At 39.9% G+C, this 21,855-nt stretch overlaps 1 protein-coding gene across 1 annotated transcript in view; it reads right to left on the reverse strand.

Moving 5' to 3' along the window:
• The window catches only part of TBCA (tubulin folding cofactor A), a 100,729-nt gene extending 89,779 nt beyond the window's left edge, over positions 1–10,950 (reverse strand). The window contains exon 1 of the mRNA XM_057541381.1: positions 10,794–10,950. Coding sequence (XP_057397364.1) covers positions 10,794–10,846 — 53 coding nt within the window. The 5' untranslated portion in view covers positions 10,847–10,950. The remainder of the gene's footprint in view (positions 1–10,793) is intronic.
• Between the last annotated feature and the right edge of the window lie 10,905 nt (positions 10,951–21,855).

Here is a 21,855-nt window from a genome sequence, read left to right on the forward strand (position 1 = left end):
AGGAAGAGTAGCCCCCGGTCGCTGCAACTAGAGAAAGCCTGCGTGCGACAACGAAGACCCAATGCAGCCAAAAATAAAAAACTAAATTTATAAAAAAAAATTAAAATGTTTCTACAATAGACTAGTTTCCTTTCTAGGTAAAAGAAAATCCTGCGAAACTGTTAACTTTTAAAGAAATCCCTGATATAAATATATTTTCTTATCTTTCATTTCTCCAATAAAAATACTATCCTGACAAAAGTCTTTGAGGATTGTGATTATTTGCAGCTGTTTTATTGCTTTTGCTTTTTATAAATGTATTTATTTTATTTCATTTATTTTTGGCTGTATTGGGTCTTCGTTGCTGTGCACAGGCTTTCTCTAGTTGCAGCAAGCTGGGGCTACTCTTCGTCGTGATGCGCGGGTCTCTCATGTTGCAGTGCATGGGCTCTAGGCATGCGGGCTTCAGTAGTCGCAGCACGTGGGCTCAGTAGTTGTGGCTCGTGGGCTCTAGAGCTCAGGCTCAGTAGTTGTGGCTCATAGGCTTAGTTGCTCCATGGCATGTGGGATCTTCCCAGACCAGGGCTTGAACCCGTGTCCCCTGCATTGGCAGGCGGATTCTTAACCACTGTGCCGCCAGGGAAGCCCTTTATTGCTCTTTTGAAGTTTAACTGGAGTATTCAGCAACCTCTCTCCTTTCAAAGTCTCTCACTTCTAGTGATAAAAGCAAACTTCAATTATAGGAGGGGGAACAGACTCTTGAGCTGTTCCCCCTCATATAAGTGACCTCTTTTCTGGTTTTCTCCATTCCTCCACTCAATTTGCAAATATGTATTAAATGCCTGTTTTGTTATAAGCTATGTATTATACACCATTTCTCTGGTCCCTAAAAGGATGAGAAGAACTGCTTGGCCTTAAGAAAATCTTTGTATATCTTATATAGTGCAAAGTCCTTAGAACTTAACGTCCTAGGTTTGAGATGAAAATTACTGTACTAGTAACCTAAGTTGAATTACACTTCAGTAGAATTATAGGTCTTCAAAAGCTTCATAGAGTACAGACATATTTCAGGCAATGGATGCACATTAAAAGCATGTCATTTTAGTACTGTTCAGAAGCTGAGGATCATTTAGTGGAGAAATAGATGCCTACTTGTTTATAGACAAATAAACCCTGAGTTAAAGCATATGTATACACATAAGGCTCCATAAAATATTTCTTTAGCACAGGTGAAAGGATATCAACAACAAAGGGGGAACTCAATTAAAAACAAAATATTAAGAAGGATTTGAAAATAATTATAATCTAGCATTAGCACTGTAGGGATGTCTTCTGACAGTTTTGGTGAATCATTTATAGATTTTAGAATAAGGGCTCTTAAACACTCACTCACTTGACTACTCTTCCCTACGATAAACTTTATGGAAGTGAAATAAGAGGGAAACTGGCCTTGACACATTGTGTCCTCTACGTTTGTGTCTCTATTCTTGCCCTGCAAATAGGTTCATCTGTACCATCTGTCTAGATTCCACACATATGCGTTAATATACGATATGTTTTTTTCTTTCTGGCTTACTTCACTCTGTATAACAGACTCTAGGTCCATCCACATCTCTACAAATGACCCAATTTCCTTCCTTTTTATGGCTGAGTAATATTCCACTATATATATGTACCACATCTTCTTTATCTATTCACCTGTCATTGGACATTTATGTTGCTTCCATGTCCTAGCTATTGTAAATAGTGCTGCAATGAACATTGGGGTACATGTGACTTTTTGAATTATGGTTTTCTCAGGTTATATGCTGGGTCATATGGTACTTCTATTTTTAGTTTTTTAAGGAAACACCATACTGTTCTCCACAGTGGCTGTATCAATTTACATTCCCACCAATAGTGCAAGAGGGTTCCCTTTTCTCCACACCCTCTCCAGTATTTATTGTTTGTAGATTTTTTGATGATGGCCATTATCACAGCAAGATCTTTTCTGACCCACCTCCTAGAGTAATGAAAATAAAATCAAAAATAAGCAAATGGGACCTAATTAAACTTAAAAGCTTTTGCACAGCAAAGGAAACCATAAACAAGATGAAAACACAACCCTCAGAATGGGAGAAAATATTTGTAAATGAAGCAACAGACAAAGGATTAATCTCCAAAATATACAAACAGCTCAGGCAGCTCAATATCAAAAAAACAAACAACCCAAATCAAAAAATGGGCGGAAGATACAGTATTTTTTAAGGTGTTAAAAATACAGGGTCACTGATATAAACAGAGATATTTTGCTGGGGCTTCAAAGCAGGGAATCAACATCTCAGCAATTTAAAGAAAAATGGCCATTACAAAGTCCTGCAGATTAATCCAAATCACAAGCTTCATGTTCCTCCCTTCTCCCTCCACAGCCAATCAGTGAAAACGACAAAGAACTAAAAGCAAGTTTTTATCACAATTTAAAAGACAGCAAGGACCTTCCCTGATGGTTCAGTGGTTAAGACTCCGTGCTTCCAATGCAGGGTACGTGGGTTCGATCCCTGGTCGGGGAACTAAGATCCCACATGCCGTGTGGCACGGCCAAAAAAAAAAAGAAGTTTAAAAGAAAGCAAGTTCCAGGGTCCCTCCTGGAGAGACTACACTGTTTATACTTCTACAGAATGATTATGATGATAATAATGACAGCAGTTAACATATACTGAACATACATATCAGGCATTTGGGCTTAGTGCTTTAAATGATTACCTTACAATTCTCTGAACAACAGATACTATCATTAACCCACTTTCCAGCTAAGAAAACTCGGGCTTTTAAAGGTTAAATAACTTGCTCAGGGTCACCTATGTAGTAAGTGGAGCCTGGGATTCCATCTGTTTAACTCCAACTGCAGCAATAACTATACCATTATGCTGTCACATCATAATCGACTCAGTAGCTCCCTACTGCTTATCAGGTCAAAAATCCTTATAGAGTAAGGCTTCATCCATGCCTTTGTTCACTGGAAAGACTTCTGTTCAGCATTTATTATATGTCAACACCATACCAGGTGCTTCAACGATAGAGGTTCTGAGTGAGGCTGCTAAATAAGTGATCTTTGGATCAGTCATTGTTATTTTAAAATGAGCTCTATTTGGGTACATTAAACAGCATCACAGTTGGAATTATGTTCTTCTATAATTGTATTGTTGGAAATGGAATGTTGAAATAGGAAGACCACACATCTAAGCATTTATATCCTAAATAGTTCTGGACTACTATTTTTAACAAAATTTTCCAACCTGGCTTACTACAAATTTTTAAAATTTTCTATCAAACAAAAAAATGCAATGAAAACACAGAACACACCTATATGCACACACAGGGGTCGAAGGATCTTTCATTTCCACATTCAACTTGCAGAATAATACAGGCTATGCTGGGAAAACCATGGTCATGAGTGGTCTTAGCTTTCCTCCTTTCCAGCTTAAAGAGACATCTGGTTGCCAGCTGTGTAGCTCCTACGAGTCAATGCTTGCCAAGTAGTTGGCAGAAGGTGGGGAAGAGCTGACCACTTGCAATCCATTTTGACAGTGACTCTGACCATCACTTGGGAGAACTGGATACATTACAGACATTCCAAAAGGAGGTGGCAAAATTTCACGGTAGGAAGTTGGCCATTTTGGCTGAACTTACTTTAACTCACATCAAAGTGCTATGATGTGGAAGAAGAGGAGAATACACGAAAAGATACAAAGCTACTAAAGCTTACAAGAATAATTTACAAGGCTATGTCCCTAAACTCTCCCAGACACTGTCCATCATATTTCTATCCATAATTACTTTAAAAAGGAGAAGCGTATATACAACTACAGCTAAACGGGTAAAACTATATCTCCATGTCTATGTAAGTACATGTGTCATTCATATTTTTCACTTTCACGTCAGTATAAAATATATAATCCGCATACATATACATAATGTACATCACTATAACATGTATTATATATATAAATATATATGTTTGTCACTATAACATATATTATATATATAAATATATATATTTAACTGTGGCAATTTTACTTACCTTTTATGTTTTTTTATGCCTGCTGTACAATATCTATGTTATATATATCATACACAGTTGTATATTAGAAGTATGGGTATAAACAAACTTAGGAAGATGCCACAGTTTGGAAAAGGTGCTTGCTTTATTTAAAAAAAAAAAAAAAATCAATACAATTTCCCCACAGATCCATGATGTAAAATTCTATAATCAAGCCTTGTAGATTTGTAATTATGGTATGTCAGCTACATTTAAACAAGAGTGTTAAAAGATTGTTAAAGTTAAACTAACACAATTGCAGTGTGAATTGTCCTAGTCTCATTCTAATCTACTGGTGTCACTTTCATTTAATCAGAGGAAAACTACGGGCCAATGTCAGTGCTATTTCCAATGCCCTAACATTCTTTGTTCACATTGGATTTTAAGCCATTACCAATCTAAAATGGTTATAAAAAGATATATTTCAGAAAGCATTTTTAATCAATTAATTCACTCACCAGTGGACATTTTTAGCAGGCTTTATTGAAAACAAGTTGGCTTTAAAGTTATTAAATAACCTTTTATGTTAAATGAATGAAAACATTTTGTTCTTGCAGAAGAATTTCTTGAATTTACCATAAATACAAATTAATAAAAGAAAAACCCTTATTTTATGAACAGAAATCATACTTGGAAACTTATGGTAGACATATGTCATTTAGCTGAAATAACATATCAGCATTTAAAACATCAAGGCTATTTTTTTCTTCTGCTTTAGTGAAAAATGGGGGAAAGACAGTATCTTCAAAAAATGGTATTGAGCAAACTGGACAGCTACCTGCAGAAGAATCAAACTGGACTACTTTCTCATACCATATACAAAAATGAACTCACTATGAATTAAAGGCTTAAAAGTAATACCTGAAACCATAAAACTTCTAGAAGAAAAAATAGGCACTATGCTCTTTGACGTCAGTCTTAGCAAGATCTTTTTGGATTTGTCACCTTGGGCAAGGGAAACAAAAACAAAAATAAACAAATGGAACTAATCAAAGTAAACACCTTTTGCACAACAAAGCAAAACTATCAACAAAATGAAAAGGCCACCTACTCAACAGGAGAAGGTATTTGCAAACATATATCTGATAAGGAGTTAATATCCAAAATATACAAAAAACTCACATAACTCAAGATCAAAAAAACAAACAACCTGATTAAAAAATGGGCAGAGTACCTGAAGAGACATTTTTCCAAAGAAGATATACATATGGCCAACAGGCACATGAAAAGATGCTCAACATCACTCATCATCAGGGAAATGCAAATTAAAACTACAGTATCACCTCACACCTGTCAGAATGGCTAGTATCAAAAAGAAAACAAATAACAGGGCTTCCCTGGTGGCGAAGTGGTTAAGAATCTGCTCCGGGAAGATCCCACATGCCGCGGAGCAACTAAGCCCATGCACCACAACTACTGAGCCTGTGCTCTAGAGCCCACGAGCCACAACTACTGAGCCCACACATCACATCTACTGAAGCCAGTGCGCTCTAGAGCCTGTGCTCGGCAACAAGAGAAGCCCGCGCACCGCAACGAAGAGTAGCCCCCGCTCACCTTAACTAGAGAAAGCCTGCGCATAGCAACGAAGACCCAACACAGCCAAAAATAATACATTAATATAAATAAATTTTAAAAAAAGAAAACAAATAACAAATGTTGGTGAGGATGTGGAGAAAAAGGAACCCTTGTGTACTGCCGGTGGGAATGTAAATTGGTGCAGCCACTATAGGAAACAGTATGGAGATTCCTCAAAAAATTAAAAATAAAACTACTATACAATCCAGCGATTCCACTCTTGAGTATTTACCCGAAGAAAACTAAAATACTAATTCAAAAAGATATATGCACTCCGATGTTCTCTGCAGCACTTACAATAGCCAAGATAGGGAAGAAACCTAAGTGCCCATGAACAGATGAATAAAGAAAATGTGATTGATATATATATTTATAATTACTTATACATGCACACACAATGGAATATTACTCAGCCATAAAGAAGAATGAAATCTTGTCATCCATGACAACATGGATGGACTTAGAGGGCATTATGCTAAGTGAAATAAGTCCGACAGAGAAAAACAAATACTGTGTGATTTTACTTATATGTGGGATCTAAAAAACAAAACAAATGAACAAACATAACTAGACAGAAACAGAATCACAGCGAGAACAAACAGGTGGGGCCAAAGGGGAGGCATGTGGGGGGAAGAGAGAAATAGGTGAGGGAGATTAAGAGGTACAAACTTCCAGTTACAAAATAAATGAGTCACAGGTATGAAAGGTACAGTGTGAATATAGTCAGTAATTATGTAACATCTTTGTATTGTGACAGATGGTAGCTAGACTCATCATGGTATCATTTTGAAATACAGAAATGTCAAATTACTATGTTGTATATCAGGAACTACCACAGCGTTGTAGGCCAATTATACTTCAAAAACAAAAAAAACTCACAGAAAAAAAGATCAGATTTGTGGTTACCAAAGGTGGGGAGTGGGGGAGAAGGGGAATTGGATAAAGATAGTCAAAAAGGTACAAACTTCCAGTTATAAGGTAAATAAGTACTACTAGGTATGTAATGAACAACATGATAAATATAATTAACACTGCTATATGTTATTATGAAAGTCGTAAGAGAGTAAATTCTGAGTTCTGATCACAAGGAAAAAAATTTTTTTCTATTTCTTTAATTTTGTATCTATGAGATGATAGATGTTCACTAAACTTATTGTGGTCATAATTTCATGATGTATGTAAGTCAAATCATTATGTTGTATACCTTAAACTTATACAGTTGCTGTATGTCAATTATATCTCAATAAAACTAGAAGAAAAAAATCAATGCTGTATCTTCTACTTTAGAGAAAAGTATTTTCTAAATCACCAATAATTTAATGCAGAAAAAAAAGCTTCTCTGGCAAAACTTCATATTTACAGGATGCATTTAAGTTTTAAGTAAAGTACAACGTTCAATTCACAGTTGTACTATCAGCAAATAGTCTCCAAATAATCACAGCACACACAAAACAGTGCTATGTTGGCTACTTATGTAAGTACTAATACGAATCACCCTGGTTTGCTTGGGACTTTCCCAACTTTAGCACTGTAGGTTCCACATCCTGGAAACCCTTCTGTCCCAGGTAAACCCAGACAACTAATGTCAGCGAGACATTGGGGGGCGGGGTGAGGGGGAAGATTTACAGTTCTGCACTGGAAAAGAAGAAATTTGGAGTCATATCTGGTAACTCCTTGCTAGGGCTGCCAGATTAGCTGTGCCCAGTCACATATAAGTAGGTCTAGCAATCTGGAACATGGATTTAAATCTTTATTTTTATTTTTTTTCACACACACATACACACTTTATTTATTTATTTATTTACATTGAAGTATAGTTGATTTACAGTGTTGTGTTAGTTTCAGGTGTACAGCAAAGTGATTCAGATATACATATACATATATATGTTCTTTTTCAGATTCTTTTCCATTATATGTGATTACAAGATATCGAATATAGCTCCCTATGCTATACAGTAGGCCCTTGTGTTTATCTATTTTATATATAGTAGTGTGTAGATGTTAATCCCAAACTCCTAATATAAGCCCTCAATTATCAAGGATGAACAAAAAGGAGGCTGTGATTATTTCAATAGAAAACTCGAGTAAATCTGACCTTGTTTAATACTGTTTGGCATTGATCATTCAGTTAATCTCAGTAAACTTAGGTCAGGTGGCTATTCCATGCCAGGCACTGAAGACAGAGCAGTGAACAAGACAGTTTCGTCACTGATGTCACTCCCAGTCTCAAGGGAAGATAAGAAGATAAAGAAAAATATTCCAGTGATGTTGGTGTAATTTGGTAAAGGATTCAGTCTCATTTGTTAAATATTTGTCGAACATCAAATCTTTAAAAAGAGCCTGCAAGACCCAAACCTACCAACTAATACCCATTAACAACGAGTCACATGTGAACACAGGCTGCTGCTTGAAGAAACTTCGTGTATTACCCAGCCCCTAGTGCACACATATCTCTAATTCACAGCCAGAATTAGCCCTGGAAAAACGATCCCATTGCAGGGGAGGAGATATTTGACAAGTCCTACGAGTCAGGAACTCAGTACCAAGTCAGACTCATTGCTGTCTAACGCTCACCTTACAAGCCAGTCCTAGTAACTGGACTCTCCTGTTTCTAGGGGTCTAACCTCTCTCTTGAAATCTATTTCAGGAAATCAGATCCTTTGCCTTTGTTACCATGTGAAATAACAAAGTTTCTCTAGGACTAGAGCACTGTGAGTCTTCTGCCTATTTCCTTAGGGTCTAAAATCACCATTTTGCCAACATGCTGAAATGTGCATCTTCCACTCATTGTTTATCTCTCAGTTGCCAAATACCACCTTTTATTTATTGCCTGTTTCCATACTCCAGTAATATTCCATCTGCCTGTCCACATTTCTTCCTAAAACCCACTACAGGGAACAGCATCGAGGTTCCTCAAAAAACTAAAAATAGAACCACCATATGATCCAGCAATTCCACTCCTGGGTATTTATCTGATGAAAATGAAAACACTACTTCGAAAAGATATATGCACCCCAATGTTCACAGCAGCATTATTTACAGTAGCAAAGCTATGGAAGCAACCTAAGCGTCAGTCAACTTATGAATGGATAGAGAAGATGTGATATATGTACACACACACACACACACACACACACACACACACACGACAGAATACTACTCAGCCATAAAAAAGAATGGAATTCTGCCATTTGCAACAACATGGATGGACCTACAGGGTATTATGCTTAGTGAAGTAAGTCACACAGAGAAAGACAAACACTATACATTATCACTAATATGTGGAATCTAAAAAATAAAACACACAAATGAATATAACAGATCAGAAACTGACTTACAGATACAGAGAGCAAGTAACCAGTGGGGAGAGGGAAGGGAATGGGGCAGAATAGGGGTAGGGGATTAAGAAGTACAAATTAGTACATATAAAATAAATAAGCTACAAGAATATATTGTACAGCACAGGGAATATAGCCAATATTTTATAATAACTTAATGGAAAATAATTAATAAAAATTTTGAATCACTGTTATACACCTGAAACTAATATTGTAAATCAACTATACTCAATAAAAAAGTCATTTCTCATGACTTTCCATCTAAAGCACTCTTCATTATACCCTGGTACTTCTGCCAAATAGATTTATGAAAATGACATAACCAAAGTAAGTCTAACAAAAGTGAAAACAGAACATGGGGGTAATAGGGCAAATTATATTTTCAATTACACATCTCAACTCCCCTTCTATTATCACACATTTTAAAAAATACTCTTCTGGGGGGCACTGTAGCTTAAAACAAAACGTTGTAGATCAGAAACCTTAGTGCTTTTCCCTGCTCTGCCACTAACTAGCACAGTGACCCCGGACAAGTTTACTTTTCCTATTTTAACTTCATTAAACCTCAGTTTCTCATCTGTAAAATGGGAATACAAACCATAGTATTAGTTAGCATTTACTAGTACTTACCACATACTGTTAAACAGAACAGCAGGCGTTTTTTGGAACAACTGCACGAGGCGGGTACTTACTCCATTTTACAAACGAGGAAACTGAGGCACGGTGCAATGTAATATATTCAACAATACATAGTATATGGCAGAATCAAGATTGGAACCCAAGCAGTCTCACTTCAGAAAAGGCTGTACATTTCACTACTACTCATCCTATCTCTTTACCGCCTTAACAATAATGACAGCTTCTGGAAAGCACAGTGCAATGCTGTGCTAAGCCGCGGAAGTAATATCTTAAAAAGTGAATTTATTCTCCCCTTTGCCTTGTCCTTCCTCTGGTGAAAATATCAACACAGGGAGGAAAGGTGGGCAGAGGAAGAAGCCAGAGAGCTAGGATTAGACACGTTTGCTGCCAAATAACCTGCTTCTTCAGAAGGCTGTTCATCTTTTCTCTTGGAATGCCTCATCAAAAAGTTTCATCTTTTGGGGTCTGAACAATAAAGGCCTAATAAGCACTCCAGTGTCTCACAGCGGTGAGAATGACGGCGAACTACAGGACCGGCCTACCCAGGATAGTTACTTAAACAGCACCCCACAAGCTCCGGGGCGAGCCTCGGGGAAGCTAGCCGGGGAGTGAGGCCACAGAAGTTTGTCGAGTGTGCTGGAAGTTCACGCCGCAGTTCTTCAGACTGCGTGTCCCGCCTGCCATGTTAGATGACAGGGCGCCCGCAAGGTCCCATTTCTAATGAGGGCCGGGCTCGCGGCGACCCCCTAAACTTCACAACGGTCTCGCGCGTCCACGTGAGCGCAGGTAATGGACTGGAAGCGCCCCCCGCCAGCCAGGTTCCGCAGGGAGACCCGGGCAGCGCACTCGGAGATACAACCCCAGCCCGCCCCGCCCTCGAGAGCCGGGCCGCCGCCCCTCTGCCTCCCCGACCGCGGGCGCCGGAGGGGTGGGGCCGCCGCGACCTTCACCGCTCCGCGCCTGGGTTTTACAGGGGGCAAGCGGGGGGAGGGGAGTGCCCCGGTCCGGTGACTTGGGCACCTGCGCGCCCCCTCCGTTCCCGCCCCGTCCCCACCGGCCGCGGCGCCCCAGGTGAGGCCTGGAGTCCGGGACCCAGCTCGGGCCTGCGCTCCGCCCGGCTTCTCGGGCCGCCACGGGGCGAGGAAGAGGAGGCGGCGGCAGCTGCGCCGCTCCCGGCTCCTTACCGCTTCACCACGCCGGTTTTGATCTTGATCTGCCTCACGCGAGGATCGGCCATGGTCCCTCGAGCGCCGCGGGAATGAGGGGCGGAGAGCCGGGGTAACCGTTGAGGGAGACTGCGCGAAGGAAGCGGGTCTGTAGGCGTAGCCGGCGCGGGCTGGCGCGCATGCGCACACTGCGGCGCGGCCCCGGCGCCACCCTGGCGCTGTTGCCGCACCCGCGGGGCGTGGGCCCAGGGTCGCGGGCCAAGGGCGGGCCGCCACTCACCCACCTCCGGTCAGTTTCCCGTTCGCAGAAACTGCTTCGTCTATCTCAAGTAGCCCTCCTTTTTAGTTCTTGAACAGCCCTCCTCTTAGTGTGAATACAAGTTACACTTTTCCCGGTCTCCACAGCCTGGGCGTTTGGGGAAACTTGTGTCTCCCCGGATAGACTGGTTTGGCCATGACATCGCTTTGCGAGATTATCCGCTGAATGGACGGAGTGACCTAAAAATTGAAGATATTTTCGGTGTCATTATCTTATGTCAAATGGGGTAAAATGATGCAGGTTTAAAGAAATAAACTACCGTCATGCACGCAGTTAAGAAAATCCTTACCCTCTACCTCAGACCTCTGCAAACAATGTTTGTGGATAAGTGCACCCAACAAAAGAAACGACTATAGGACTTACTCAAAGATCGTTACCTCTAGTGAATCTTAAATATCCAACTTACAAAAATTGAGTGGCATAAAAAAGCTTGGGCTTCGTGGTCAAACAAACCCACTGACCTTTGGTATTAAAGGGGTTTTACCCTTTAATAGCTAACTGGCACTGGGCACACAGGCCACTTAACCTCGCTGCTGAGGCTTTTGCCTTGTACGCAAAATAGAAATAAAGTCCACTTTACAGAGTAGATATGAAGGTTAAAGCTCAATGCCTGACACATAATACTCAACAGCTTTTGACTATTTTATATTTTCAAAAAATGTGTCTATTGCATAAAATGAGACACACCTCCAGTGAGCTCTGGCAGCCTCTTTCCGACGGAGTCCCCCAAGGAATGCAGGGCAGAGCCTCCTTCCTTTTATAGTTTCTTGGTATCATTCTTCAAAGGCCTGTCTTTACCCTTCCCTACACTTGATTCACTCCTTCTGGCTTTTATGACTAGCTCTGGACAGTTCAAGACCCTGCCAGTTCAGGAACCTTAGTATAAATCCAAGATCAAAACCCACCTCCAGGAGAAAGTCTACTATGACTGACCCCTGCCCATTTAATGCTCCCTGGATACTTTGGAATCACCCAAAATTAATTTTTATTTTTAGTGTATTTCTTTTTTTATTTTTAAATAAATTTATTTATTTATTTATTGGCTGTGTTGGATCTTCGTTGCTGCACGCGGGCTTTCTCTAGTTGCGGCGAGCAGGGGCTACTCTTTGTTGTGGTGTGCAGGCTTCTCATTGCGGTGGCTTCTCTTGTTGAGGAGCATGGGCTCTAGGGCGCGTGGGCTTTAGAAGTTGTGGCACGTGGGCTCAGTAGTTGTGGCTCACGGGCTCTAGAGCACAGGCTCAGTAGTTGTGGTGCATGAGCTTAGCTGCTCCGCGGCATGTGGGATCTTCCCGGACCAGGGATCGAATCCGTGTCGCCTGCATTGGCAGGCGTATTCTTAACCACTGAGCCACCAGGGAAACCCTATTTTTGGTATATTTCTTTTAAGAACTATTGTTTGGGTCCTTCATGAGGGTGTGCTCACTCTCTTCATTGGATTATAAACATCTTTAGAGGCAAGAATCTTGTCTTCTATAAATCTTCCTCTCCTAACCTCCACCTGTGTTCTGTACACAGCAGGTGTTAAATTCAGTAAATACTGTCATCTGACTGGTTGGCACACTGAAATAAACTTCAAGTGACACAGCAGACCTATGAAATACTGGGGGGTGGCAGGGCGGGGGAGGTAAAAACAAAACAAAACAGAAAAACCAACAGACTCAACACAGCAAAATGCTACAAACAGGAATCCAGTAGATCATTAATATAAAGTTACTGGGCAACCCCTTAAGGCAAAGAAAAAACAGCAGTGAAACCCACACACCAAAAGATTGTGCTGATAGGGCTCTTGCTATTGTCAAGGATCTTCCTTTAGTCAGGCAACAAAAGCCTTGTGACTCTTCATACTTTCCTTTTTGCCTTGGTTTCCAGAACCTCAGAGCTTAGTTTTGCACCGATTTGCAGGATTTCCCTCAGCCTAGGTTTTTTGATGTAAATACCTAATATCTCCCCAAACCCCCAACTGTACCTCCACCCATTTGCTATTTTTCTCTTTGTTTTAATGATTTCGTATGTGTGAACCAGTAATAAATAAATGTAACATACCAGCCAAAAGACCTGTATATTTCTATATTTATACGAATGTCTATCCTACCGTATTCTTAGTTTCCTATTTAGGACCTCCCAGATGACTTATTTATTTAACGAACACTTTGTATGGGGCTTAATAAGGGATACCACTGTATCCCAGCATGTAGCAATGCCTGGCATATAGTCAGTACTCAATAAATATTTCTTGAATGAATAAATGCTGCTTTAAAACTCTTTTTTTCCATTTAACAATATGTCACGGAGCCTTCTCATTTCAGCAAAAGAGCTACTAAGATAATCTGAAATATCCTATCACCCCCCACCCCATACACACACATACCATCTTTCTCTGGGCCTTGCTCCTTTGGGTCTGGACTTTGAGGAGGTAAACCAACAAGAGGTCATTTTTGTTAGTATGGGAGAGGAGGGCTAACCATAGGAGGCCTGCAAGATCTAGGCAGGGAGATGCCCTAGGGTATTTGGAATAGAAACGATGTAAGCTGCATTTCTCACTGTTTGACACCCTTCTGTTCTGTTATCCATAAACCTTAACTGAGTTCTGTTTAAGTATTCCAGCCTGGCCTCAGGTGACCTATAGGAATGACTCTGTAGGGGACTCTCTAAGGGATAAGTTTATTAACATTTGAGATTGAGGGTTAAAGAGATCTGAGAGATCCCCAGGGCTGGGTGAATCTAGTAGAACAACAGGAAAGTCTAGCCATCTCCTCTGTGAGTGGCAATTCTCCATTGCTAATAATCTTAGAGGGTTGAGGTAATAGTTTATTAAAGAATGCTGCTGATTCCCTTACAAGTACAGGTTGTTTTCCCCACACACTTACACGGCTATAAATTTAGTCTCACCATCCCTTCGTGTCATTCTCTTCCAATTGACTCCAAGCTCCTCAAGATTAGAGACCACATCACATTCATCTTAGTCTCCCCAGCAGGAAGCTTAATGCCTAATGGCAAGTAGATGCACAGTAAGTATTTGCTGAGTTAAATAAAAGTCAAATATGGGACTGAGATAGATTTCTAATTTTGATGACAGCAAGAGACCGGTCATGTTTTTATCAACAGTACATCTTTGTTTAAGTAATCTCTGCAGGGTGTCTTCTCCAGCTGGCCATCTCATTTTATGAAATGAAATTACAACATCAGAGCAACTGCACACTAGGCCCCATAGCCCTAATGAATGTTGTTTTAAGCCACTAACTTTGGGGTAATTAATTCATTATGCATCCATAGATAACTAGTGCAAAGGTTATGCATGGGCTCCTTCTCATCAAGGTTGATCTAGCTACTACTACTACTGCTGAATAGCTAACCTGCCGGCAGTAAAGACCAATTTTGACCCCTTGATATGGCACCATTCCAAGAGAAGATTATCTGGTGGCAGCTTGATTATCTGGTGGACTCCTTCCATCCTGGAAAGTACAGTGTAGCAACCATGGGATATACCACTCAGGTCTACCTTCAAGAGAAACTTCTGTGGGGAGCATAGTTGACTGTCAGCCTTAAACTTCCACAACTTTGAATTCACATATTTACCCCAAGTCCATACTTCCATCCCAGCCAATTATTGAGCTAGTAGAGGTACTAAAGCCAGATGATTCCTCTATGGGAAATCTTTAGTTGGGAACTCCCTATCAACCTGGTCAAGATTTTATAAGAACTACATTGCAGTCTGAAGCTTTTTCTACCCAATCTTTCCTTCCTCCTTCTTATTACAGGTGTCAGACCACCTGCTTTGCAGTCTGAAGGTTCTCCCTGCTACTTCTGCTCTCTCCCACCATATTCTTCACAGATGTTTCCTCCAATAAATTCTTGTGTGTCTGATTCCCATCTTGGCATCTGCTTCTTGAAGGGTCTAAAATGACACAGGCAATGATTTATCCTTATCAGAATTGACATCTATTCCAGATATGGATTTGTTTAATGACATGGTAAATTCATGACTCAACATTGCATAAGATCAAAGGAAATATAACAATGAGACCACAGAGTCCACTGGTCTTATCATATGCCTCATCACCTAGAAGCAACCAGCTTAATAGAAAATAGAATGGCCTGTTAAAGACTCAGCTAAATTGACAATTCAGGGATAGTACACTTGGGATTGGGGCACCATTCTCCAGGCTATGATATATGTACTGAACTAATAGCTGACATATTGTCTCTCAGTACATAGAATACATGGAATGGAACCACGAAACCAAAGGATGGAAATAAGATAGGGACCTTTCACCATCACATGCAGTAATCCACTTGTGGAAACTGTTCTTACAGTAATCCATGCCACCTTAGGCTCTGTTAGATTAGAGGCCCTAGTTCCACGGAGAATGCTTCTATGATAGGAAATAGCAAGAATTCCATTGATCCTGAAGCTATGCCTACTATTAGATTGCTTTGGGCTTTCCATGTGAGTGGATCATCACGCAAAAAAAGAACATACTGGTAGTGGAACTTGATCCCAAATTCCATAAAGAGCGAGGGTTGCAACTTCACATGATGCAGAGAAGAGTGTCTGGAATTTAGGGCATTCATTAGGAGTGTTGCTGTAAGTCACTAAGTTTGTGGTGATTTGTTACAGCAGCAAGAGGAAACTAAAACACCCACTGTGGACTGATGTCACCTCCTGTGGCCCAGCCTTCTTTTCTCTCCCAAACAGTGTTTCTACCAACCCATAAAGGTCAGCCAGGGCATTAGTCATACCACTTCTATGACCGAATGCATAATTCTCCTTAGGAAGCCGTGGAGAAAGGTCGGGTTTCAACAAAGTCTACTAAAGGTGAACATATGCACACCCTATAATCCACAAATTCTTCTCCAAGTACAAATGCTCACTTATGTTTCCCAAAAGACATGTACAAGAATGTTAAGGGAGGATTGTTTACAACAGTCAGAAACTGTAAACAACATAACTCTGTGGCTTCCCTTTTCACTCTCTGAATGGTATGTTAGATGAACAGAAGTTCTTGATTTTAGATTTAGATTTTAGTAGCCCAGTGACTACATTCTTCCCTTTATGGTGAGTGCTTTTTGTATTATATTTAAGAAATCTTTGCCTACATACGTCATGAAGACAGTATCCTATGTTTTATTATAGAAGACTTATTTTTTGCCTGTCATATTTAGATCCATATTCCACTAGAATCTGTATTTATGTATGGTGTAAGTAGAAGTCAATATTAAATTTTTTACCATGTGAATTGATCACTATTTAAAGCCTTCCCCATACTATGTTTTCTGCTCTACTTATAAATTGTTAAGGGCATCTATGGTAGATACTATTAACTGGCTTACCAAACACTCATTCCCCAAACCCTTCTTCTTACCTGTTTCCACTGTAGGGCTTATTCTCTCAAACTTCCTTGCAGCTAGAGGTGGTGAGTTAGATATAACTGGAAACAGGTAGGTGGTTGATGGAAATGCTTTGGATTTCTTCATAAAAGGAACAAATACAGGGAACTGCCCCTTTCCCACTTCTTCAATGAAAGTAGATGGAACAACTGGACTTAAAACATCCACCTTGGGCTTCCGTGGTGGCGCAGTGGTTGAGAATCTGCCTGCCAATGCAGGGGACACGGGTTCGAGCCCTGGTCTGGGAAGATCCCACATGCCGCGGAGCAACTAAGCCCGAGCGCCACAACTACTGAGCCTGCGCGTCTGGAGCCTGTGCTCCGCAACAAGACAGGCCGCGATAGTGAGAGGCCCGCGCACCGCGATGAAGAGTGGCCCCCACTTGCCGCAACTAGAGAAAGCCCTCGCACAGAAACGAAAACCCAACACAGCCAATAAATAAATAAATTAATTAATTAATTTAAAAAAAAATCCACCTTTCAATCATGAGGAAAAGACAAATATTTCAGAGACGCCGGTCATGACATCACTGAGCTGCTGAGCAAAAGCCAGCGGCTGCCCCTAGTCATCTTACGTGAGAAAAACAAATCCTTACATATTTAACTACTGTTTATGAGATTTCTGTTACTTGCGGCCCAAAGGAATTTCTAACTAATACAAAATCCATTAGAACTCCAAGTGTATGTCTTTGTTTGGGAGCGGGGAAAGATATAGCCATTGGATCTTTGGAAGAAAGATGCCTATGAAAACAAAAATATCTCCAATTGTGGCTTTCATAATGTGCTGTGTTCTCATTGTATGCATGTATTAAACATGCAACTTAAATGACCACAGGTCACAGAGTATGGAGGTCGGAAGGCTGCATGTTTTAGACAACAGGAGTTCTACACAGGCATCGAGAGAATATTATCCTTTTGTCAGTGACTTACAGAGGGCCCTATTTACAGCTGAACAGGTATCTGATATAACAATTCATTGCTCTGACACATATTGCAATCATGATGTGCAGTTTTTAATGCATCATGTTACATTAGCTCAGCCTATGGTCTAATACCGTGTAACATAAATTTTGCCAAAAGGAATGACATTACATGACACTGACTTTTAAAAGACACACACTATTTTTTCAGATCACATACCTTTTATCCATGAGTGCCCAATTCAAAAATCAAGCTGGCAGACAAAAGTGGCATGAATGTGTAGCCTCAAAGCAGCATATTTATCTTGAGTAGTTTTGCACATTTCTACCTGTAGTCAATGATTCCATTCCATTTTTATGTTGAAATGCATGAGCAACATTAATGGACCTTTTTTTGTCACCTGAAGTATGACTTTTATTCAGGGTCAATCAAGAGAGACCTGGAAGGTGTTTTTGGATTACATGCTATAGATAAAATCTTTTTATGTGTTTATCATGAGCTCTCTGACTGTTCTATTTGAAACTCTCACCAAAATATTTATGACTATTTTATTTGTATCATATCTCAGACACATTATTCCTTTCAATAAGGTATTTTTCTTAGGTGTGAAATATTTTCAATTGTCATTATATATTCTTTTTTTGATATTAATTAGAAGAACAACAAAAAAAAAGATAAGGTTTTTGGACAACATATTACAGTTTCCAGATTGCTAAAAGAATATTCTAAATACTGGGTCACAAAGATCCATTCATACAGGTTTTTAAATTTAAATTATTTACTTCTTTTTGGAATTATCTTCTAACAGAATTTCTTGTCCATTATAGTAAACTACTTAAGGCCTAGAGAATTCTTCTTGTGTTACAAACCTAAAGTAAAAAGAAAAAATTAAGCTATCATCTGTGAAAACTTACTAGAATTCTGCAGAATAGTCTGCTAATGGGAAGGGAGTCTTTGTGAAATGGCTTTTACCCTAGTATTTTAAGGTAATATAAAGATATTACTTCTTAATTGAGGAGAGGAATTTCAACTTCCACAACTTCAATTCTAACATTACTACCCTAATATTTAATTACTGTAGTGTTATTTCATTATTACTACAATTATTTCTGTTCCCTCATTACCATATTTTTTGCACACCCTTGTGTGGGTGTGATTGCCATTTAACCATATAGTTGTGATTTTTAAGAATCCTTTTAGTATAAGAGTTATATGCTTCCAAACAGATAACTAATAAGAATTTGCCGTATAGCAGAGGGAACTCTATTCAATACTCTGTAATGGCCTATATGGGGAAAGAATCTAAAAAAAAAGAGTGTATATATGTATACGTATAAATGATTCACTTTGCTGTACTGAAACTAACACAACATTGTAAATCAACTATACTACAAAAAATTTTTTTAAAAAAAGAACTAACCCCCCCCCCGCCCCCAGCAAAGAGTAATATGCTTCCAAGTGACATGGAAACTTTCGAGTGGATAGAACTCAACCAACTCTCCTTGGCTCTTTAGCCACACAGGAAATCAGAGTAACAGAATTCAATAATAACCTTGGTTAAATACAGTAAAACAACTGGAAGTCTAATATGACACCAAGTAACCAGTAATTAATGATTAATTTTTTTCCCACTTTTTACTCAAATGTTTTGGTATTTAGTCACACAGTGGTGCTCCTGAAATGATTAAAAGCAGGGACTGGGGGGGGGGGGGGCTTCCCTTGTGGCGCAGTGGTTGAGAATCTGCCTGCCAATGCAGGGGACACGGGTTCAAGCCCTGGTCTGGGAAGATCCCACATGCCACGGAGCAACTAGGCCTGTGAGCCACAATTACTGAGCCTCCGCGTCTGGAGCCTGTGTTCCGCAACAAGAGAGGCCGCGACAGTGAGAGGCCCGCGCACCGCGATGAAGAGTGGCCCTCGCGGGCTTCCCTGGTGGCGCAGTGGTTGAGAATCTGCCTGCCAATGCAGGGGACACGGGTTCAAGCCCTGGTCTGGGAAGATCCCACATGCCGCGGAGCAGCTAGGCCCGGAGCAGCTAGGCCCGGAGCAGCTAGGCCCGTGAGCCACAACTACTGAGCGAGCCATAACTACTGAGCCTGCACGTCTGGAGCCTGTGCTCCGCAACAAGAGAGGCCGCAATAGTGAGAGGCCCGTGCACCGCGATGAAGAGTGAGAGGTCAGCGCACTGCTATGAAGAGTGGCTCCCACTCTCTGCAACTAGAGAAAGCCCTCGCACAGAAACAAAGACCCAACACAGCCAAAAACAAATAAATTAAAAAAAAATTAAAAAAAAAAAAAGAGTGGCCCTCGCTTGCCACAACTAGAGAAAGCCCTCGCACAGAAACGAAGACCCAACACAGCCATAAATAAATAAATAATTAATTAAAAACAAACAAACAAACAAACAAACAAAGCAGGGACTGGGGCCTCAGTGACACATTCTTACTGGGTAACCTTGAGCAATTTACTAATTCTCTCTGAGACTCAGTTTCCTCAGCTGTAAAGTGGAGACAAAATATCTGCCACATAAGGTTGTGGTGGATGTGAAACTTATATAAGACAATGTATGTGAAGGATTTAGCACAATGCCTGGCACATCATAAATATTCAATAAATGGTAATTATTGTTATTATCTTAACTCATGTAGGAAAAGAAAAAAATTATCCAGAATTGATGCCCTTTATTAAAATTATATTATGGAACAAGTTTACTTTTTTTTTTTTTTACTGAACTAACAAAGGATTCCAAAGCAAATGAGATATAAATATTATTGGACTAATCTTCTATTACAAACAGTAAAGGAAAGGAATCCTCACACGTTAAATTTATTATTGGCAATTTGCATTATTAAAATATCCTTTCAATGAATACATTTAAAATATTCTGTGTAAACTGTATATTTATGCCTATCAGGTTTAATGCCAGCTATATACCTTTGGAAAAGGTATAAACTTTTAATTTTTCTTCTGAAAGGCTTTAGGTACGATAAAATGCAATAATGTAAATAAAGATACAATTCTTAACATGTAGTAAGTGCTTAATAAATGATAATTGTTATTATTTCCAAACAGGGCAGAGTCTATGCACATGAACTTTCATCACTCTGAAGGGCATATTGTATATTTTTAAAATACTTATAACAATATTTAAAATAGTGCCTCTTAATGCAGCCTATATTTTTCTTCTAGTGCAGAAAAAAAATTCAGGTAAGAAAGTTGCAAAAAGGTAAAGGAAAACAAAGATGAAAATCAATAAAATTACAGAAAAGGCATTATTAGTGTTCAATTCTTTATTTAAAGAATGAGAATTCATCTTTGGCAAATCATTGGAGAACAAACACTGGGAATGCAATATTGTTTAACTCATATTAACTAAAAATTAGTGCCTACAAGTAAAGACTGATATATAATTTAAGTTGTTTGCGCTATTACACACAGTGGAATTTTGCTTTCCTTTCTTTATAAAAGTTCATTTCCGTAAGTAACGATGGAAAAAAAAATCAGTTTTACAAAAACTGCTTTGTAAGTGGTTGGTGAAGTTTGCTTGGATACCATACTAATCAAAGCAACTACATTTTAACTGTTCTAACAGGAATAAAAATAGTAAGGGAGAACATTCAAGACACCTTGTCTTTCTGGACCGTAATGTAGCACTCAGCTACAAAATGATAAGAGTACGCGGTGTGGACACTTTGTGAATTATTCAAAAGGAGAAAGGGAAGCTTCAGAGGAAACTACCAGCTTCCAGTGGCTGTTGCAAACTGTTTCAGATGGACACTCACTGTGCCCTTTAAACTTTCTTTCTTTTTTTTTAATAAATTTATTTATTTATTTGGCTGTGTTGGATCTTCGTTGCCGCGCGCGGGCTTTCTCTAGTTGCGTCGAGCGGGGGTTACTCTTCGTTGTGGTGCATGGGCTTCTCATTGCGGTGGCTTCTCTTGTTGCAGAGCACCGGCTCTAGGCACGTGGGCTGCAGTAGTTGCGGCATGCGGGCTCAGTAGTTGTGGCTTGCGGGCCTCTAGAGCGCAGGCTCAGTAGTTGTGGCTCACGGGCTTAGTTGCTCTGCGGCATGTGGGATCTTCCCGGACCAGGGCTCGAACCCGTGTCCCCTGCATTGGCAGGCGGATTCTTAACCACTGCGCCACCAGGCAAGTCCCTAAACTTTCATTATCCGCGTTTTTGCTTTTGCAACCAATGGAAATGGATATAAAACTACAAAGACAAAACACGAGTGAAAAACAGATGAATTTAATATAGAGCTAGGAGCTGAAAGAAAAGGGAGAGCAGGAATGATTTGAGAAAAGGAAAGAAAAAAAGGTAGAAATACATTTGGGGTTAAATTGGTCCAAAGGGTGTGCTCAAGGTACTATAACTTTGCTGAATTTCTATTAGTTCAGTCTGTTACAAAGAGAGGAATGTTGACGTCTCCTACCATAACAGCAGATACATCTCT

Source organism: Balaenoptera acutorostrata, chromosome 2 (assembly GCF_949987535.1).
Source record: "Balaenoptera acutorostrata chromosome 2, mBalAcu1.1, whole genome shotgun sequence".
Classification (NCBI taxonomy): Eukaryota; Metazoa; Chordata; class Mammalia; order Artiodactyla; family Balaenopteridae; genus Balaenoptera; species Balaenoptera acutorostrata.